Raw genomic sequence first — 18883 nt, forward strand, 5'->3', positions numbered from 1 at the left:
GGATGCGCTGGGTTGGTTTAGGCTGGGCTGGGCTGGGTTGGGTTAGGATGGGTTGGGCTGGGTTAGGATGGGCTGGGCTGGGTCAGGCTGGGCTGGGTTAGGCGGGGCTGGGTTGGGTTCGGATGGGCTGGGCTGGGTTAGGATGGGCTGGGTTAGGATGGGCTGGGTTAGGATGGGCTGGGTTAGGCTGGGCTGGGTTAGGCTGGGTTAGGCTGGGCTGGGTTGGGTTAGGCTGGGTTAGGTTGGGTTGGGTTAGGCTGGGCTGGGTTGGGCTGGGCTGGGTTGGGTTAGGCTGGGCTGGGTTAGGCTGGGTTAGGCTGGGTTGGGTTAGGCTGGGTTGGGTTGGGTTAGGCTGGGCTGGGATAGGCTGGGTTGGGTTAGGATGGGCTGGGTTAGGCTGGGCTGGGTTGGGTTAGGCTGGGTTAGGTTGGGTTGGGTTAGGCTGGGCTGGGTTGGGCTGGGTTGGGATAGGCTGGGTTGGGTTGGTCTGGGTTGGGTTGGGTTAGGATGGGCTGGGTTAGGCTGGGCTGGGTTAGGCTGGGCTGGGATAGGCTGGGTTGGGTTAGGATGGGCTGGGTTAGGCTGGGTTGGGTTAGGCTGGGTTGGGTTGGGTTAGGCTGGGTTAGGCTGGGTTGGGTTAGGCTGGGTTAGGCTGGGTAGGGCTGGGTTGGGTTAGGCTGGGTTAGGCTGGGTTGGGTTAGACTGGGTTGGGTTAGGCTCGGTTGGGTTAGGCTGGGTTAGGCTGGGTTGGGTTAGGCTGGGTTAGGCTGGGTTGGTTTAGGCTGGGTTGGGTTAGGCTGGGTTGGGTTAGGCTGGGTTAGGATGGGTTGGTTTAGGCTGGGTTGGGTTAGGCTGGGTTGGGTTAGGCTGGGTTAGGATGGGTTGGGTTAGGCTGGGTTGGGTTAGGCTGGGTTGGGTTAGGCTGGGTTGGGTTAGGCTGGGTTGGGTTGCTACTGCCTTTTTTTCTGTTTCCAGTCCCCTTCAACATACTGGGACATGATGTGCTGCTGCACTCAATGTGGCTGTTTACAGAGTTGGGGTATCAGCATCATCCTAGCTGCTCTACAAACAGCTAAGTAGACTATGTAGGAGAAACTGATGGAAAATTTACAACAAAGTATGTCCTCTCTCAGGTAGTCTGTTGTTATTACATGGTTGGTTAACAGCTACTTGTGGCCTCAAACATCATCCAGACAGGCAGCGAAGTGAACTACATCTCTCTGTAAACCTGACCACAACACACAGGATTTATGGGATGTGAGACAGAAACATTACAGCCTTCCTGCTGCACCACACCAGTCCAGGTAGTCATACCTAACATAGCCATGTTGGTCTTTTGAGCTAAAAAGTCAAATGGTCCATGGTAATAACTTCAAACCACCTACCTACCCACAGTTGATCTTTTTGGAAAGTGAAAGGAAGCAAAAGGAGAATATGAGGGGTTTGGTTAGATAAAGAAAGTAAAAGAAGAGGAGGGTTTGGGGTTAGTGCCACTCACCCATTAAACTGTTCTTTGATCTGGTCGACCACCACACCCTGGGCTTCCAACAGGCCCCGCCTCTGTCCTATGGCCACCTCACAGGCATTGGCATTGGAGTACAGGTTTATTGGCGTGTTATAGCAAGAGGACTGTGGAGCACCGGGATTGGAGGAGGGGGCTGTCACTCTGGCCGGGGAGGATGAGGAAGAAGAGGAGGGAGTGGAGGAGGGGGTGGTGAAGGGGGAACGGCCAGAGCCGGGTCTGGGGGGTGGGGCCGAGCTAGGTGGGGCTGGGGAGCGGGAGCGGCTAGCTAGTGGGAAGGGAGGCTGGGGCTGCTGGGAGGAGGGGGCGGCGGGGGTGAAAGCAGACGATGCAGAGGGGATGGAGGCCACCTTTGGGGCGGTCAGGGAGGAAGTGACTGCACCCACATTGCTGCCCCCGCCAAAGGGGCGGGCCGTCTTGTTGTAGGCAGCACCGGGTTGGGGGGAGGGGCTGGTGAAGGGCGGAGCTGGATGGGTGATTGGCACAGGCTTAATGATCTCCAGTGGCTCGTCCTATAGGGAGGTGAGGACACACATGCACGACACTCACACACTGCAAACCACACAGCAAACTCATACAGCAAACTCATACAGAAAACTCACTCAGCAAACCACACAGCACCCTCCTACAGAAAACTCCTACAGGGAAATGCTCCCCAGCAGTATGGTATGTGCCTCAGAGCTGTCAGCAGCATATTATTCCCTAGTGTTGCATAATGCCCATAACAGCCAATCACAACGTGCTATAACATTGTCTCAGAAGGTCACAATGAGCATGCTCAAACAAATGATCCTGGTAACTGGTAATATACCCATTAAAAAGGAATAATCATTATCAGAATCCATTCATCCTGTTTATATGTGATTCATTCACTGGAGTGTACTTACCTTTGGTGTATCAGCCTTGGGAACACTGGAAGCTCTGTGAAGACAGAAAACACATCATGAGGAAACTTATTTTCCTCTGTAGGAACAAGGTAAAGAAGTAAAGGAGCAGCACACCATCACAGTATATGGCCCATCCATTAAGATGTGTGTATCTATGTAAACACTGGCTACTGTATAGTCTCCCTGGTACATGCAGGTAATACTGGGACAGATGGATGAAGAAACCATTTGTCAGGCTTGACTGAACAGTAACTCTCTCCTTATGGACAGTAACTCTCTCCTTATGGACAGTAACTCTCTCCTTATGGACAGTAACACTCTCATTATGGACAGTAACTCTCTCCTTATGGACAGTAACTCTCTCCTTATGGACAGTAACTCTCTCCTTATGGACAGTAACTCTCTCCTTATGGACAGTAACTCTCTCCTTATGGACAGTAACTCTCTCCTTATGGACAGTAACTCTCTCCTTATGGACAGTAACACTCTCCTTATGGACAGTAACACTCTCCTTATGGACAGTAACTCTCTCCTTATGGACAGTAACTCTCTCCTTATGGACAGTAACTCTCTCCTTATGGACAGTAACTCTCTCCTTATGGACCCTTATGGACAGTAACTCTCTCCTTATGGACAGTAACTATCTCCTTATGGACAGTAACTATCTCCTTATGGACAGTAACACTCTCCTTATGGACAGTAACACTCTCCTTATGGACAGTAACTCTCTCCTTATGGACAGTAACTCTCTCCTTATGGACAGTAACTCTCTCCTTATGGACAGTAACTATCTCCTTATGGACAGTAACACTCTCCTTGTGGACAGTAACTCTCTCCTTATGGACAGTAACACTCTCCTTATGGACAGTAACTCTCTCCTTATGGACAGTAACCCTCTCCTTATGGACAGTAACTCTCTCCTTATGGACAGTAACCCTCTCCTTATGGACAGTAACTCTCTCCTTATGGGGGAACATCGTAGAGGGATGGGAGAGGAAGACAGAGAGGGAGCAGGAGATAGAACAAGAGAGAGTGGAGGGGGAGGGGGGGATGGAGGGAGAGAAAACAGGTGAGATGAGTAAAGGAAAACTCAAGAGTAAAACCTGTAAATAGAGTGAATATTGAGATTAGACACACTATCAAAGACTGCTGCTACTGGCTCCACTACAACGCCTGTCTGTATTTGGCCCATAGTTCAATTCCACAGAGTCAGCCAGGCATAGAGCAGCATGGAGGTAGAGACATGTGGGAAAACATATTACGCTATATTACTCTGTTTTGTTTCCCTAACGCCTGCTAGATTTACTAAGGATCCTTATTTTCAGTCAATCATCCACCCATCCACTCAGCAGTCCAAGACACTATCTCTCCTCTGTGTGAGACTCCATCTCTGTGTACAAGGCTACAGGCCCAAACAGTGTAGAAGACCTCAGATTTATACTCATGATCAAACCAGCTGCAGGATTTTTTTCTCCGTAGGAAAAGAAAGGTGGTCCTGTTGTTCATACTGCTGCAAACAAATACACTGTTTAGGGGATGGGACTTACAGTGGCTACCAGGAAGTGAACCAAAAATGATCTGCTCTCTCTATCCACAAGGACTATCTGTATTTTCCTTCCATATATTGTCTCTCTGAGGAGCAGAGAGCATGTAGCCTAATGATTGGTTGCATCACTGCCTGGTAAGGCAATTGCTCGGCCTCTGACCACAAGGCACTACAGAGGGTAGTGCGTACAGCCCAGTACATCACTGGGGCCAAGCTTCCTGCCATCCAGGACCTCTACACAATGTGGTGTCAGAGAAAGGCTCTAACAATTGTCAAAGACCCCAGCCACCCCAGTCATAGACTCTCTACTACCACATGTCAAGCGGCACCCGGGTGCCAAGTCTAGGACAAAAAGGCTTCTCAACAGTTTTTACACCCAAGCCATAAGACTCCTGAACAGGTAATCAAATGGCTACCCAGACTATCTGCAACCACCACCCGCCAACCTCTCTTTTACGCTACAGCTACTCTCTGTTCATCATATATGCATAGTCACTTTAAACATATCTACATGTACATACTACCTCAATCAGCCTGACTAACCGGTGTCTGTATGTAGCCTCGCTACCTTTATAGCCTCGCTACTGTATATAGCCTGTCTTTTTACTGTTGTTTTATTTCTTTACCTACCTATTGTTCACCTAATAGCTTATTTGCGCTATTGGTTAGAGCCTGTAAGTAAGCATTTCACCTGTTGTATTCAGCACACGTGACAAATACTTTGATTTGATTAATTCCAAGAAAGGTAAGCACTCTCTCTCGCCCTCTCTCCCTCCCTCTCTTTCTCCTTCCTCTCTCCCTCCCTCTCTTTCACCTTCTCCTTCTTCTCTCTCTCCCTCCCTCTTTCTCCTTCCTCTCTCCCTCCCTCTCTTTCTCCTTCCTCTCTCCCTCCCTCTCTCCCTCCCTCTCTTTCTCCTTCCTCTCTCCCTCCCTCTCTTTCTCCTTCCTCTCTCACCCCTCCTCTTTCTCCTTCTTCTCTCTCTCCCTCTCTCCCTCCCTCTTTCTCCTTCCTCTCTCCTTCCATCTCTTTCTCCTTCCTCTTTCCCTCCCTCTCTCCCTCCCTCTCTTTCTCCTTCCTCTCTCCCTCCCTCTCTCCCCCCCTCTCTTTCTCCCTCCTCAATCCCTCTTTCTCTCCTCCAGCTGTTTCTTGTCCTTCATCCATGGCATGGGCCCTTCAAAACCTTAGTCTGCTGGACACAGTCAGTCTAGACTCAGGTTCATGTTTTCTCATTAATGTCCATTAAGTCTCAGTCCCAGCCTCTCATCTGGCATCATAAACAACTGTGTTCTCAGCCTCTGACAGCCTCTGATAGCCCCTGACAGCCCCTAACAGCATCTGACAGCCTCTGACAGCCTCTGATAGCCCCTGACAGCATCTGACAGCATCTGACAGCCTTTGACAGCCTTTGACAGCTTTGGACAGCCAGACAATGTGTTCCTTCTTCCTCATTAAGCCAAAGTGACTCAGCAGAACAGAATGGTCTCTTCCAGAACATGCCCCATGTTCTCTGGCATTCTGTCTGTCACATTCTTCCATATTAGGAAGGGTTTAGGACTGTCTCACAGTCCTGTTCCTCACTGAGTTGAAGCCTTCCGACTAAGAGCATGCTCACTGGGGGAGTATCCAGCCCCACCCTGCCACATATGTATGCAATTCTTATTTTGAAAAATACTATACCCACACTGGTGGCTAAATATTTTCCCATGTACATATGAGCATATTTTCCCATGTACATATGAGCATATTTTCCCATGTACATATGAGCATATTTTCCCATGTACATATGAGCATTGTTTCCCATGTACATATGTGCACGTGAGGAAAGCATCACACTTACAAAGGCCCAGGCAAACATTACAGGATAGGGATGGGCTTATGGATCAAACAGTCTGTGCCATTACAAACAAAATATAGTCCATGACACTGTGTATCCGCCATCGGTAAGCCTTAGATAGGCTCCAGGGTGGAACCCCCAACCTCCGTTCTCTGTGTCTCTGTTCCCAGAGCTGACAGAACAAACACAGGCCAGGTGGAACCCCCAACCTCCATTCTCTGTGTCTCTGTTCCCAGAGCTGACAGAACAAACACAGGCCAGGGTGGAACCCCCAGTCTCCGTTCTCTGTGTCTCTGTTCCCAGAGCTGACAGAACAAACACAGGCCAGGTGGAACCCCCAACCTCCATTCTCTGTGTCTCTGTTCCCAGAGCTGACAGAACAAACACAGGCCAGGGTGGAACCCCCAGTCTCCGTTCTCTGTGTCTCTGTTCCCAGAGCTGACAGAACAAACACAGGCCAGGGTGGTATTGTGAACATCTGTTTAGCCCTCTGCCCTCTGTAGCCTGATCACCTGCTGGGCTGTGCTGTTCAGACAGACCGTGTGTGTGTGTGTTTGTGTACTTGTTTTCCTACATTTAAGGACCCCAATGTCCTAACAATTCACCCAAATGTAGGGGGGGAAATACGGGTTTTTGGGGTTATGGTTAGGGTAACTTTTACACTTCAAAATGTCCTGAAATGTCACGAAAACTAAGATGTGTGTGTGTGTGTGTGTGTGTGTGTGTGTGTGTGTGTGTGTGGTGGTGGTGGATAGCTACATCTGGAAGAATGGGGGGAAACTGAGTAGCATGGCAGTGTGGTATGGTCTGGGGGTAGGCCTGAAAGACAGGCTCTGAGGAAACTGAGTAGCATGGCAGTGTGGTATGGTCTGGGGGTAGGCCTGAAAGACAGGCTCTGAGGAAACTGAGTAGCATGGCAGTGTGGTATGGTCTGAGGGTAGGCCTGAAAGACAGGCTCTGAGGAAACTGAGTAGCATGGCAGTGTGGTATGGTCTGAGGGTAGGCCTGAAAGACAGGCTCTGAGGAAACTGAGTAGCATGGCAGTGTGGTATGGTCTGAGGGTAGGCCTGAAAGACAGGCTCTGAGGAAACTGAGTAGCATGGCAGTGTGGTATGGTCTGAGGGTAGGCCTGAAAGACAGGCTCTGAGGAAACTGAGTAGCATGGCAGTGTGGTATGGTCTGGGGGTAGGCCTGAAAGACAGGCTCTGAGGAAACTGAGTAGCATGGCAGTGTGGTATGGTCTGGGGGTAGGCCTGAAAGACAGGCTCTGAGGAAACTGAGTAGCATGGCAGTGTGGTATGGTCTGAGGGTAGGCCTGAAAGACAGGCTCTGGGGAAACTGAGTAGCATGGCAGTGTGGTATGGTCTGGGGGTAGGCCTGAAAGACAGGCTCTGAGGAAACTGAGTAGCATGGCAGTGTGGTATGGTCTGGGGGTAGGCCTGAAAGACAGGCTCTGAGGAAACTGAGTAGCATGGCAGTGTGGTATGGTCTGGGGGTAGGCCTGAAAGACAGGCTCTGAGGATTCTGAATGAGTAAGCCTGCTGTTGTCCAGGACCTGAATTAATTCATTATACACATATCCTGTAAGTAACCTCAGTAGATGTGATCAAACGTCACAGATTGATGATATACAGTGTATATTCAGACCCCTTGACTTTTTCCACATTTTGTTACGTTACAGCCTTATTAAAAAATGTACATCAAAAAAATCATCATCAATATTAAAAAAGCAAAACCAGGTTTTTAGAAATATGTGCTAATTTATAAAAAATGTAATTCTGAAATATCACATTTACATAAGTATTCAGACCCTTTACTCAGTACTTTGTTGAAGCACCTTTGGCAGTGATTATAGCCTCGAGTCTTCTTGGGTATGACTACAAGCTTGGCACACCTGTATTTGGGGATTTCTCCCATTCTTCTCTGCAGATCCTCAGCTCTGTCAGGTTGGATGGGGAGCGTTGCTGCACACCTACTTTCAGGTCTCTCCAGAGATGTTGGATCGGGTTCAAGTCCAGGCTCTGGCTGGGCCACTCAAGGACATTCAGAGACATGTCCCGAAGCCACTCTTGCGTTGTCTTGGCTGTGTGCTTAGGGTGATTGTCCTGTTGGAAGGTGAACCTTCGCCCCATTCTGAGGTCCTGAGCACTCTGGAGCAGGTTTTCATCAAGGATCTCTCTGTACTTTGCTCTGTTCATCTGTCCCTCGATACTGACTAGTCTCCCAGTCCCTGCCGCTGAAAAACATCCTCACAGCATAATGCTGCCAACACTATGCTTCACCATAGGGATTGTGCCAGGTTTCCTCTAGACTTGACGCTTGGCATTCAGGCCAAAGATTCCAATCTTGATTTCATTAGACCAGGGAATCTTGTTTCTCATAGTCTGAGAGTCTTTAGGTGCCTTTTGGCAAACTCCAAGCGGGCTGTCATGTGCCTTTTACTGAGGAGTGGCTTCCGTCTGGCCACTCTACCATAAATACCTTATTGGTGGAGTGCTGCAGAGATGGTTGTCCTTCTGGAAGGTTCTCCCATCTCCACAAAGGAACTCTGGAGCTCTGTTAGAGTTACCATCGGGTTCTTGGTCACCTCCCTGACCAAGACCCTTCTCCCCCGATTGCTCAGTTTTTCCGGGCGGCCAGCTCTACGAAGAGTCTTGGTGGTTCCAAACCTTTTCCATTTGAGAATGATGGAGGCCACTGTGTTCTTGGTGACCTTCAATGCTGCAGACATTGTTTGGTACCCTTCCCCTGATCTGTGCCTGAACACAATCCTGTCTCCGAGCTCTACGGACAATTCCTTCGACCTCATGGCTTGGATTTTGCTCTGACATGAGGTCGACTGTGGGACCTTGTATAGACCGGTGTGTGCCTTTCCAAATCATGTCCAATCAATTTAATTTACAACAGGTGGACTCCAATCAAGTTGTAGAAACATCTCAAGGACGATCAATGGAAACAGGATGCACCTGAGCTCAATTTAGAGTCTCATAACAAAGGGTCTGAATACTTCTGTAAAGAAGGTACTTTTAGAAAGTATTTTATTTTTATACTTTTGCAAAAATGTCAAAAACCTGTTTTCGCTTTGTTATTATGCAGTATTGTGAGTAGATTGATGAGGAAAAATGTGTATTTAATCAATTTAAGGCTGTAACGTAACAAAATGTGGAAAAAGTCAAGGGTTTTGAATACTTTCTGAAGGCACTGCATGTAATCCATCAAGTCACATTGACATATGTTATGACTCAAGGAGCCATGCATTTCTGATTTATTGGGATCTTTTCCAGAGAAGTCTAGACATTCACAGAAAATATGAAACTGTGTTTTTCTGAATCAAATCCTTGAGGGCTATCCTTTAAAAGTCACGTCACTGAGGCTTCAAAAGTCAATCGGTCACTGAGAAAAACGACCATTCAAATCACAAAAAAAATTCCCGTTAAATTCAAGGTGTGTGATCCAATTTTGTCTGCTGATATAGCACATAACTACAATAAAGGTCTATCCGGTCATTAGTCAGTAAGGATGACTTCCCCCTGCTGAGAGGAGCATGGTTGTAATCAGAAAGAGAAGACCCTTAGTTGTCCTCTCCCTGCTCACATAGAGAGCCTCATTCAGCCTGCCTGCATCCCTGTTCCACTCGCATAAACACAATTTAGTCCAGGAATCCACCTCTCAATGTATTCCACCCAATGTAATCAGGATGCTTCGTCTCATTTGATTCCAGCCAGAGGTTTAAGTCATATTAAATACTACCTTAACGGTCACAATGATTTGGTATGTTGACGGTTAATGAGCATAAAAAATACTATTTTGAAGAGGAAAGCCGTTCAGCTTCTGTGACTGCCTCAGCTCATCAAGGTCACATTAGCTTAATCATAAGGGTGTGATTCAAACGACACGTTGTTTACATACTACTAAAGCTAATGTAGTTTAGTATGGTGCTTTATTTTTCACAGGCTGAGAAAGAGATAGGAAGACAACGAGGTCTGTGAATGAATAGGCTGGTAGGAAACTGGAACACACACACACTCCTGCAGGATAAGAAGATTGGAAGACAACGAAGTCTGTGAATGAATAGGCTGGTAGGAAACTGGAACACACACACACTCCTGCAGGATAAGGAGATTGGAAGACAACGAGGTCTGTGAATGAATAGGCTGGTAGGAAACTGGAACACACACACACTCCTGCAGGATAAGGAGATTGGAAGACAACGAGGTCTGTGAATGAATAGGCTGGTAGGAAACTGGAACACACACACACTCCTGCAGGATAAGGAGATTGGAAGACAATGAGGTCTGTGAATGAATAGGCTGGTAGGAAACTGGAACGCACACACACTCCTGCAGGATAAGGAGATTGGAAGAACGAGCCTGAGGGCAAAGTAGACGCATTCACCCCTTGTCAGTCTTTCTGTCTGTCTGAGCCAAGAGCAACAGTCTGGCACATGGTTTCTGACTGAGTGATGGAGAGACTGCTAACACAAGGCCCAGCTCTCTCAGCACCAGGACACAATGTGACCTCTCACACACACACACACACACTACAACTGTGTGTACCGCACTTAGCTAGATATACAGATGAGAATGACATTATGACATTTTAAGGACACAAACTGCCTAACATCACAACTGGATCCTGACCTTCCTGATGGGACACCCCCAGGTGGTGAGGGTAGGCAACAACACATCAGCCACTGACCCTCACCACTGGGCCCCTCAGGGGTGCGTGCTTAGTCCCCTCCTGTACTCTCTGCCTGTACTCTCTGTTCACCCACGACTGCATTGTCACGCACGACTCCGACACCATCATTAAGGTTGCTGACGACACAACGTTGGTAGGCCTGAGCACCGACAACGATGAGACGGCCTATTTGGAGGTCAGAGACCTGGCAGTGTGGTCAACGTCAGCAAGACAAAGGAGCTGATCGTGGACTACAGGAAACGGAGGGCCAAGCACGCCCCCATTCACATCAATGAGGCTAAAGTGGAGCCGGTCGAGAGCTTCAAATTCCTCGGTATCCATATCACTAAGGATCTATCATGGTCCAAATACACCAACACAGTCGTGAAGAGGGCACGAACACGCCTCTTCGACCTCAGGAGTCTGAAAAGATTTGGCATGGGCCCTCAGATCCTCAAAAGTACTACAACTGCACTATTGAGAGATGGAGAGAAAGGTGGCAAGAGATGGAGAGAGAGAGAGCGAGGGTGAGAGATGGAGAGACAGAGACACAGAGACACAGAGAGAGAGAAATAGAGTGATCCACTCTAGGTACAGTGAAGAGAGCTCTAATCTTATGGAAAGAGAGCTCTAATCTTATGGAAAGAGAGGAGAGGTGAGGATAGAGGGTTTATTTTTGGTGTGAAAGCTTGTTTCCATTGTCAGTCTCACTCACATGATGTGTGTGTGTAATGATTAGTCCCCAGTCCTCTCAGCAGCATGCATGTGTCAAGGAGGGGTGAGGGGACATTAACAGCCAGGGAATTACGTCATAAGCATGAGGAGAAGACCCTAAGTCCCATCACACATGAAATAATCATAATTTTTTTGTCTTTTTTATGATTATTTGTGTACTGTTTGGCATTTCAATGCATTGTTAGGAGCTAGTAACATTTCACTGCATTGTTAGGAGCTAGTAACATTTCACTGCATTGTTAGGAACTAGTAACATTTCACTGCATTGTTAGGAGCTAGTAACATTTCTCTGCATTGTTGGGAGCTAGTAACATTTCACTGCATTGTTAGGAGCTAGTAACATTTCACTGCATTGTTAGGAGCTAGTAACATTTCACTGCATTGTTAGGAGCTAGTAACATTTCACTGCATTGTTAGGAGCTAGTAACATTTCACTGCATTGTTAGGAGCTAGTAACATTTCACTGCATTGTTAGGAGCTAGTAACATTTCACTGCATTGTTAGGAGCTAGTAACATTTCACTGCATTGTTAGGAGCTAGTAACATTTCACTGCATTGTTAGGAGCTAGTAACATTTCACTGCATTGTTAGGAGCTAGTAACATTTCACTGCATTGTTAGGAGCTAGTAACATTTCACTGCATTGTTAGGAGCTAGTAACATTTCACTGCATTGTTAGGAGCTAGTAACATTGCACTGCATTGTTAGGAGCTAGTAACATTTCACTGCATTGTTAGGAGCTAGTAACATTTCACTGCATTGTTAGGAGCTAGTAACATTTCACTGCATTGTTAGGAACTAGTAACATTTCACTGCATTGTTAGGAGCTAGTAACATTTCACTGCATTGTTAGGAGCTAGTAACATTTCACTGCATTGTTAGGAGCTAGTAACATTTCACTGCATTGTTAGGAACTAGTAACATTTCACTGCATTGTTAGGAGCTAGTAACATTTCACTGCATTGTTAGGAGCTAGTAACATTTCACTGCATTGTTAGGAACTAGTAACATTTCACTGCATTGTTAGGAGCTAGTAACATTTCACTGCATTGTTAGGAGCTAGTAACATTTCACTGCATTGTTAGGAACTAGTAACATTTCACTGCATTGTTAGGAGCTAGTAACATTTCACTGCATTGTTAGGAGCTAGTAACATTTCACTGCATTGTTAGGAGCTAGTAACATTTCACTGCATTGTTAGGAACTAGTAACATTTCACTGCATTGTTAGGAGCTAGTAACATTTCACTGCATTGTTAGGAGCTAGTAACATTTCACTGCATTGTTAGGAACTAGTAACATTTCACTGCATTGTTAGGAGCTAGTAACATTTCACTGCATTGTTAGGAGCTAGTAACATTTCACTGCATTGTTAGGAGCTAGTAACATTTCACTGCATTGTTAGGAACTAGTAACATTTCACTGCATTGTTGGGAGCTAGTAACATTTCACTGCATTGTTAGGAGCTAGTAACATTTCACTGCATTGTTAGGAGCTAGTAACATTTCACTGCATTGTTGGGAACTAGTAACATTTCACTGCATTGTTAGGAGCTAGTAACATTTCACTGCATTGTTAGGAGCTAGTAACATTTCACTGCATTGTTAGGAGCTAGTAACATTTCACTGCATTGTTAGGAGCTAGTAACATTTCACTGCATTGTTAGGAGCTAGTAACATTTCACTGCATTGTTGGGAACTAGTAACATTTCACTGCATTGTTGGGAACTAGTAACATTTCACTGCATTGTTAGGAGCTAGTAACATTTCACTGCATTGTTAGGAGCTAGTAACATTTCACTGCATTGTTGGGAACTAGTAACATTTCACTGCATTGTTGGGAACTAGTAACATTTCACTGCATTGTTAGGAGCTAGTAACATTTCACTGCATTGTTAGGAACTAGTACATTTCACTGCATTGTTAGGAACTAGTAACATTTCACTGCATTGTTAGGAGCTAGTAACATTTCACTGCATTGTTAGGAAGTAGTAACATTTCACTGCATTGTTAGGAGCTAGTAACATTTCACTGCACCCGCTATAACAACTGCTAAACGTTTGTCGTAGATGTGTTTCCTCTGTCACACACACTCTTCCTTCCACCACACACACTTAGGAAGCTGCACAAAAACATCCACACCAGCACACCAGCACACACGCACACACACACACACACACACACACACACACACACACACACACACACACACACACACACACACACACACACACACACACACACACACACGTTACTAAAAGGTAATCTGGAACAGCTTGGCCAATCTGGGCCAGTAACTGTAATTTAATATAAGACAAACTCTCCCTTCCAGCGCATTAGAAGCAATCGCATCCATTACACAGACTACTTGGACCGCTCTGATGCAATGTGGGTCCCACAGCACAATCAGTCTGTCTACACCTGACAGTTTACAACAGAGACAGATAAGTAACTACCTGTAATAAATACAACATTTCCAGGCAACATAGACTTCCAGGTTAATTATCAGGAGAATAAAGATTAAGTAGCAAAAAAACAGATGGTTTCATATAATTGAATATTATTGCACAATAAGACATGCTCAATACATTATGAGGTTTATTAAGGAGTTTATAATGGTGCTCATGCCTGAATGCTCCCAGCTGGAAACTAACAACATGAACATGATGTTATCAGAAACACTCAAAGAAGGTCAACATGACTTTTAAAGATTAAGAGGAAAAGCACGGCCACGGAAGAGAAAATCTGAAAAGTAAAATTATGGAAAATACTGTCTCTCTCAAAATGTTCTTTCTAGAAATAGACATAATTTCCTCAGTTCAAGTTAAATGAGTCTCGTTTCAGAGTGGGACCATGTCCAAAGTAGTGAACAGCCCCAGCAGACTGACCCCTCTCACCCTCTCCCTCCTCCACTCAAAATCTGGCCACGGCCAGGCATAAAAGCATGAGCTCCGTATTACATTATAATGTCCTTTCCCTCACCCCCTCACCCCTACCCCCTTCACACAGCAGCTTCAGTCTACCAAGGAAACACTGGCTGTCTGTGTCTGGTTCGGAGCTTCCTCTCTTCTCCCCCTGTCTAATAGAGCTGCTAGCTAGCGTACGGCTGACTGGCTGCTGTCTAAACAGCAGGCCTGACTATATTGTACACTGTGACAGTGGACAAGCTGTACCAGCGGAGAAGAGCAGCACAGCAGGTGGACATGTGCTACATGACGCTGGAGGTCGCAGATGACTTACACACAAAACTGAAAGGCTGATTGGCCAGTCAAAAGGTATTCTGTACATTGAAAGAGAGGCCACAGAAACCCTATCTAACTTCATAGATGAGAGGACAAGACACAGAGGTCCTATCTAACTTCATAGATGAGAGGACAAGACACAGAGGTCCTATCTAACTTCATAGATGAGAGGACAAGACACAGAGGCCCTATCTAACTTCATAGATGAGAGGACAAGACACAGAGGCCCTATCTAACTTCATAGATGAGAGGACAAGACACAGAGACCCTATCTAACTTCATAGATGAGAGGACAAGACACAGAGGTCATATCTAACTTCATAGATGAGAGGACAAGACACAGAGGTCCTATCTAACTTCATAGATGAGAGGACAAGACACAGAGGTCCTATCTAACTTCATAGATGAGAGGACAAGACACAGAGGCCCTATCTAACTTCATAGATGAGAGGACAAGACACAGAGGCCCTATCTAACTTCATAGATGAGAGGACAAGACACAGAGGTCCTATCTAACTTCATAGATGAGAGGACAAGACACAGAGGCCCTATCTAACTTCATAGATGAGAGGACAAGACACAGAGACCCTATCTAACTTCATAGATGAGAGGACAAGACACAGAGGCCCTATCTAACTTCATAGATGAGAGGACAAGACACAGAGGTCCTATCCAACTTCATAGATGAGAGGACAAGACACAGAGGCCCTATCTAACTTCATAGATGAGAGGACAAGACACAGAGACCCTATCTAACTTCATAGATGAGAGGACAAGACACAGAGGTCATATCTAACTTCATAGATGAGAGGACAAGACACAGAGGTCCTATCTAACTTCATAGATGAGAGGACAAGACACAGAGGTCCTATCTAACTTCATAGATGAGAGGACAAGACACAGAGGCCCTATCTAACTTCATAGATGAGAGGACAAGACACAGAGGTCCTATCTAACTTCATAGATGAGAGTACAAGACACAGAGGCCCTATCTAACTTCATAGATGAGAGGACAAGACACAGAGGCCCTATCTAACTTCATAGATGAGAGGACAAGACACAGAGGTCCTATCTAACTTCATAGATGAGAGGACAAGACACAGAGGCCCTATCTAACTTCATAGATGAGAGGACAAGACACAGAGACCCTATCTAACTTCATAGATGAGAGGACAAGACACAGAGGTCCTATCTAACTTCATAGATGAGAGGACAAGACACAGAGGTCCTATCTAACTTCATAGATGAGAGGACAAGACACAGAGGTCCTATCTAACTTCATAGATGAGAGGACAAGACACAGAGGCCCTATCTAACTTCATAGATGAGAGGACAAGACACAGAGGTCCTATCTAACTTCATAGATGAGAGGTCAAGACACAGAGGTCCTATCTAACTTCATAGATGAGAGGACAAGACACAGAGGCCCTATCTAACTTCATAGATGAGAGGACAAGACACAGAGGTCCTATCTAACTTCATAGATGAGAGGTCAAGACACAGAGGTCCTATCTAACTTCATAGATGAGAGGACAAGACACAGAGGCCCTATCTAACTTCATAGATGAGAGGACAAGACACAGAGACCCTATCTAACTTCATAGATGAGAGGACAAGACACAGAGACCCTATCTAACTTCATAGATGAGAGGACAAGACACAGAGACCCTATCTAACTTCATAGATGAGAGGACAAGACACAGAGACCCTATCTAACTTCATAGATGAGAGGACAAGACACAGAGGTCCTATCTAACTTCATAGATGAGAGGACAAGACACAGAGGCCTAGTCTACCTCAGTAAAGTATAAGCCAACTGACAGAGACACACATATTTGGTCCCATTGCTGCCGATTACTCCACTATTCAACTCTCTCAAAAATTGTATTTCTCTTTTTTCGCATTGAACTAACATCTGAGCTAAGGGAGCACAAAAAGAGAGAAGAAAAGAGGCATGTGTGTATATGAACCAAACAGACAGCATGAAGACAGGTAAAGGACAAGCTGTGTGCTTTGATATATTTTATATGTTGAAACTGTTGGTAAATGCCATTTCCACTTGACTGTTTCTCTGTGTTGTGTTGTGAGCTACAGTGAGCTGATGAGAGAGTGAGAGGCCAGTCTGTACTGATAGGCCTGAGAGCAGACTGGGATTGAAACTGACAGAGAAACACAGGGGTTATACACTGAAGCCTTTCAAAACGCTCCTAACACACAGCACTGTCAAAACACAGCCCCAAAGCTTTAAGGTTCCAAATTGTGAAATGATTTGTGCACACTGACACATTTATTCTCTCTCTATCTCTCTCTCATCCCTTTAGAGAACATGAGAGGATCTGACATTTTTGTTCTTTGAGGTTTTGGATCCAGGTGCACCAGCCACATTATCAGGAGGAGCCGTGTTTTACTGCGCTGTGTTGCATATTTCCATGACAATAAATAAACATCAATTATCATAGTTTCCTCAGGCTCCCTTCCACACCCTCCTTGCAGAACTCACTGTCAGCTCTCTCTCAACCCTAGGAAGACATTTCCATATTTTTTATTTATTTAACCTTTATTTAACTAGGCAAGTCAGTTAATTAAGAACAAATTCTTATTTACGATGACGGCCTACCAAAAGGCAAAAGGCCTCCTGTGGGGGCTGGGATTAAAAATTACAAATGAACACAATATAAATATAGGACAAAACACACATCACAACAAGAAAGACAACACTACATAAAGAGACCTAAGACAACAACACAGCATGGTAGCAACACAACATAACAACACCATGGTAGCAACACAACATGGTAGCAGCACAAAACATGGTACAAACATTATTGGGCACAGACAACAGCACAGAGGGCAAGAAGGTAGAGACAACAATACATCACACAAAGCAGCCACAACTGTCAGTAATAGTGTCCATGATTGAGTCTTTGAATGAATAGATTGAGATAAAACTGTCTAGTTTGAGTGTTTGTTGCATCTCGTTCCAGTCGCTAGCTGCATCGAACTGAAAAGAGGAGCGGCCCAGGGATGTGTGTGTATTGGGGACCTTTAACAGAATGTGACTAGCAGAACTGGTGTTGTATGTGGAGGATGAGGGCTGCAGTAGATATCTCAGATAGGGGGGAGTGAGGCCTAAGAGGGTTTTATAAGTAAGCATCAACCAGTGGGTCTTGCGACGGGTATACGGAGATGACCAGTTTAAAGAGGAGTATAGAGTGCAGTGATGTGTCCTATAAGGAGCTTTGGTGGCAAATCTGATGGCCGAATAGTAAAGATATATACAAATCTGATGGCCGAATAGTAAAGATATATACAAATCTGATGGCCGAATAGTAAAGATATATACAAATCTGATGGCCGAATAGTAAAGATATATACAAATCTGATGGCCGAATAGTAAAGATATATACAAATCTAATGGCCGAATAGTAAAGATATATACAAATCTAATGGCCGAATAGTAAAGATATATACAAATCTGATGGCCGAATAGTAAAGATATATACAAATCTGATGGCCGAATAGTAAACATATATACAAATCTGATGGCCGAATAGTAAACATATATACAAATCTGATGGCCGAATAGTAAAGATATATACAAATCTAATGGCCGAATAGTAAAGATATATACAAATCTAATGGCCGAATAGTAAAGATATATACAAATCTGATGGCCGAATAGTAAAGATATATACAAATCTGATGGCCGAATAGTAAACATATATACAAATCTGATGGCCGAATAGTAAACATATATACAAATCTGATGGCCGAATAGTAAACATATATACAAATCTGATGGCCGAATAGTAAAGATATATACAAATCTGATGGCCGAATAGTAAAGATATATACAAATCTGATGGCCGAATAGTAAAGATATATACAAATCTGATGGCCGAATAGTAAACATATATACAAATCTGATGGCCGAATAGTAAAGATATATACAAATCTGATGGCCGAATAGTAAAGATATATACAAATCTGATGGCCGAATAGTAAACATATATACAAATCTGATGGCCGAATAGTAAACATATATACAAATCTGATGGCCGAATAGTAAAGATATATACAAATCTGATGGCCGAATAGTAAAGATATATACAAATCTGATGGCCGAATAGTAAAGATATATACAAATCTGATGGCCGAATAGTAAACATATATACAAATCTGATGGCCGAATAGTAAAGATATATACAAATCTGATGGCCGAATAGTAAAGATATATACAAATCTGATGGCCGAATAGTAAACATATATACAAATCTGATGGCCGAATAGTAAAGATATATACAAATCTGATGGCCGAATAGTAAAGATATATACAAATCTAATGGCCGAATAGTAAAGATATATACAAATCTGATGGCCGAATAGTAAAGATATATACAAATCTGATGGCCGAATAGTAAAGATATATACAAATCTAA

At 44.8% G+C, this 18883-nt stretch overlaps 1 protein-coding gene across 8 annotated transcripts in view; it reads right to left on the reverse strand.

Annotated features, from left to right (window-relative positions):
• LOC110537156 (PDZ and LIM domain protein 5) overlaps window positions 1-18883 on the reverse strand; it is a 112455-nt gene that overhangs the window by 21496 nt on the left and 72076 nt on the right. For 4 of the 8 annotated variants that reach the window (XM_036937162.2, XM_036937161.2, XM_090191975.1 and 1 more), the window contains exons 4-5: window positions 2410-2443; window positions 1499-2034 (exon numbers count right to left, since the gene is read on the reverse strand). In XM_036937162.2, the coding sequence (XP_036793057.1) occupies window positions 1499-2034; window positions 2410-2443 (570 nt within the window). The remainder of the gene's footprint in view (window positions 1-1498; window positions 2035-2409; window positions 2444-18883) is intronic. The other 4 variants (XM_036937165.2, XM_036937164.2, XM_036937167.2 and 1 more) reach the window with 2 other exon arrangements.

This window comes from Oncorhynchus mykiss, chromosome 12 (genome assembly GCF_057628025.1).
Source record: "Oncorhynchus mykiss isolate SJ-2025 chromosome 12, ASM5762802v1, whole genome shotgun sequence".
In the NCBI taxonomy this organism is placed as follows: Eukaryota; Metazoa; Chordata; class Actinopteri; order Salmoniformes; family Salmonidae; genus Oncorhynchus; species Oncorhynchus mykiss.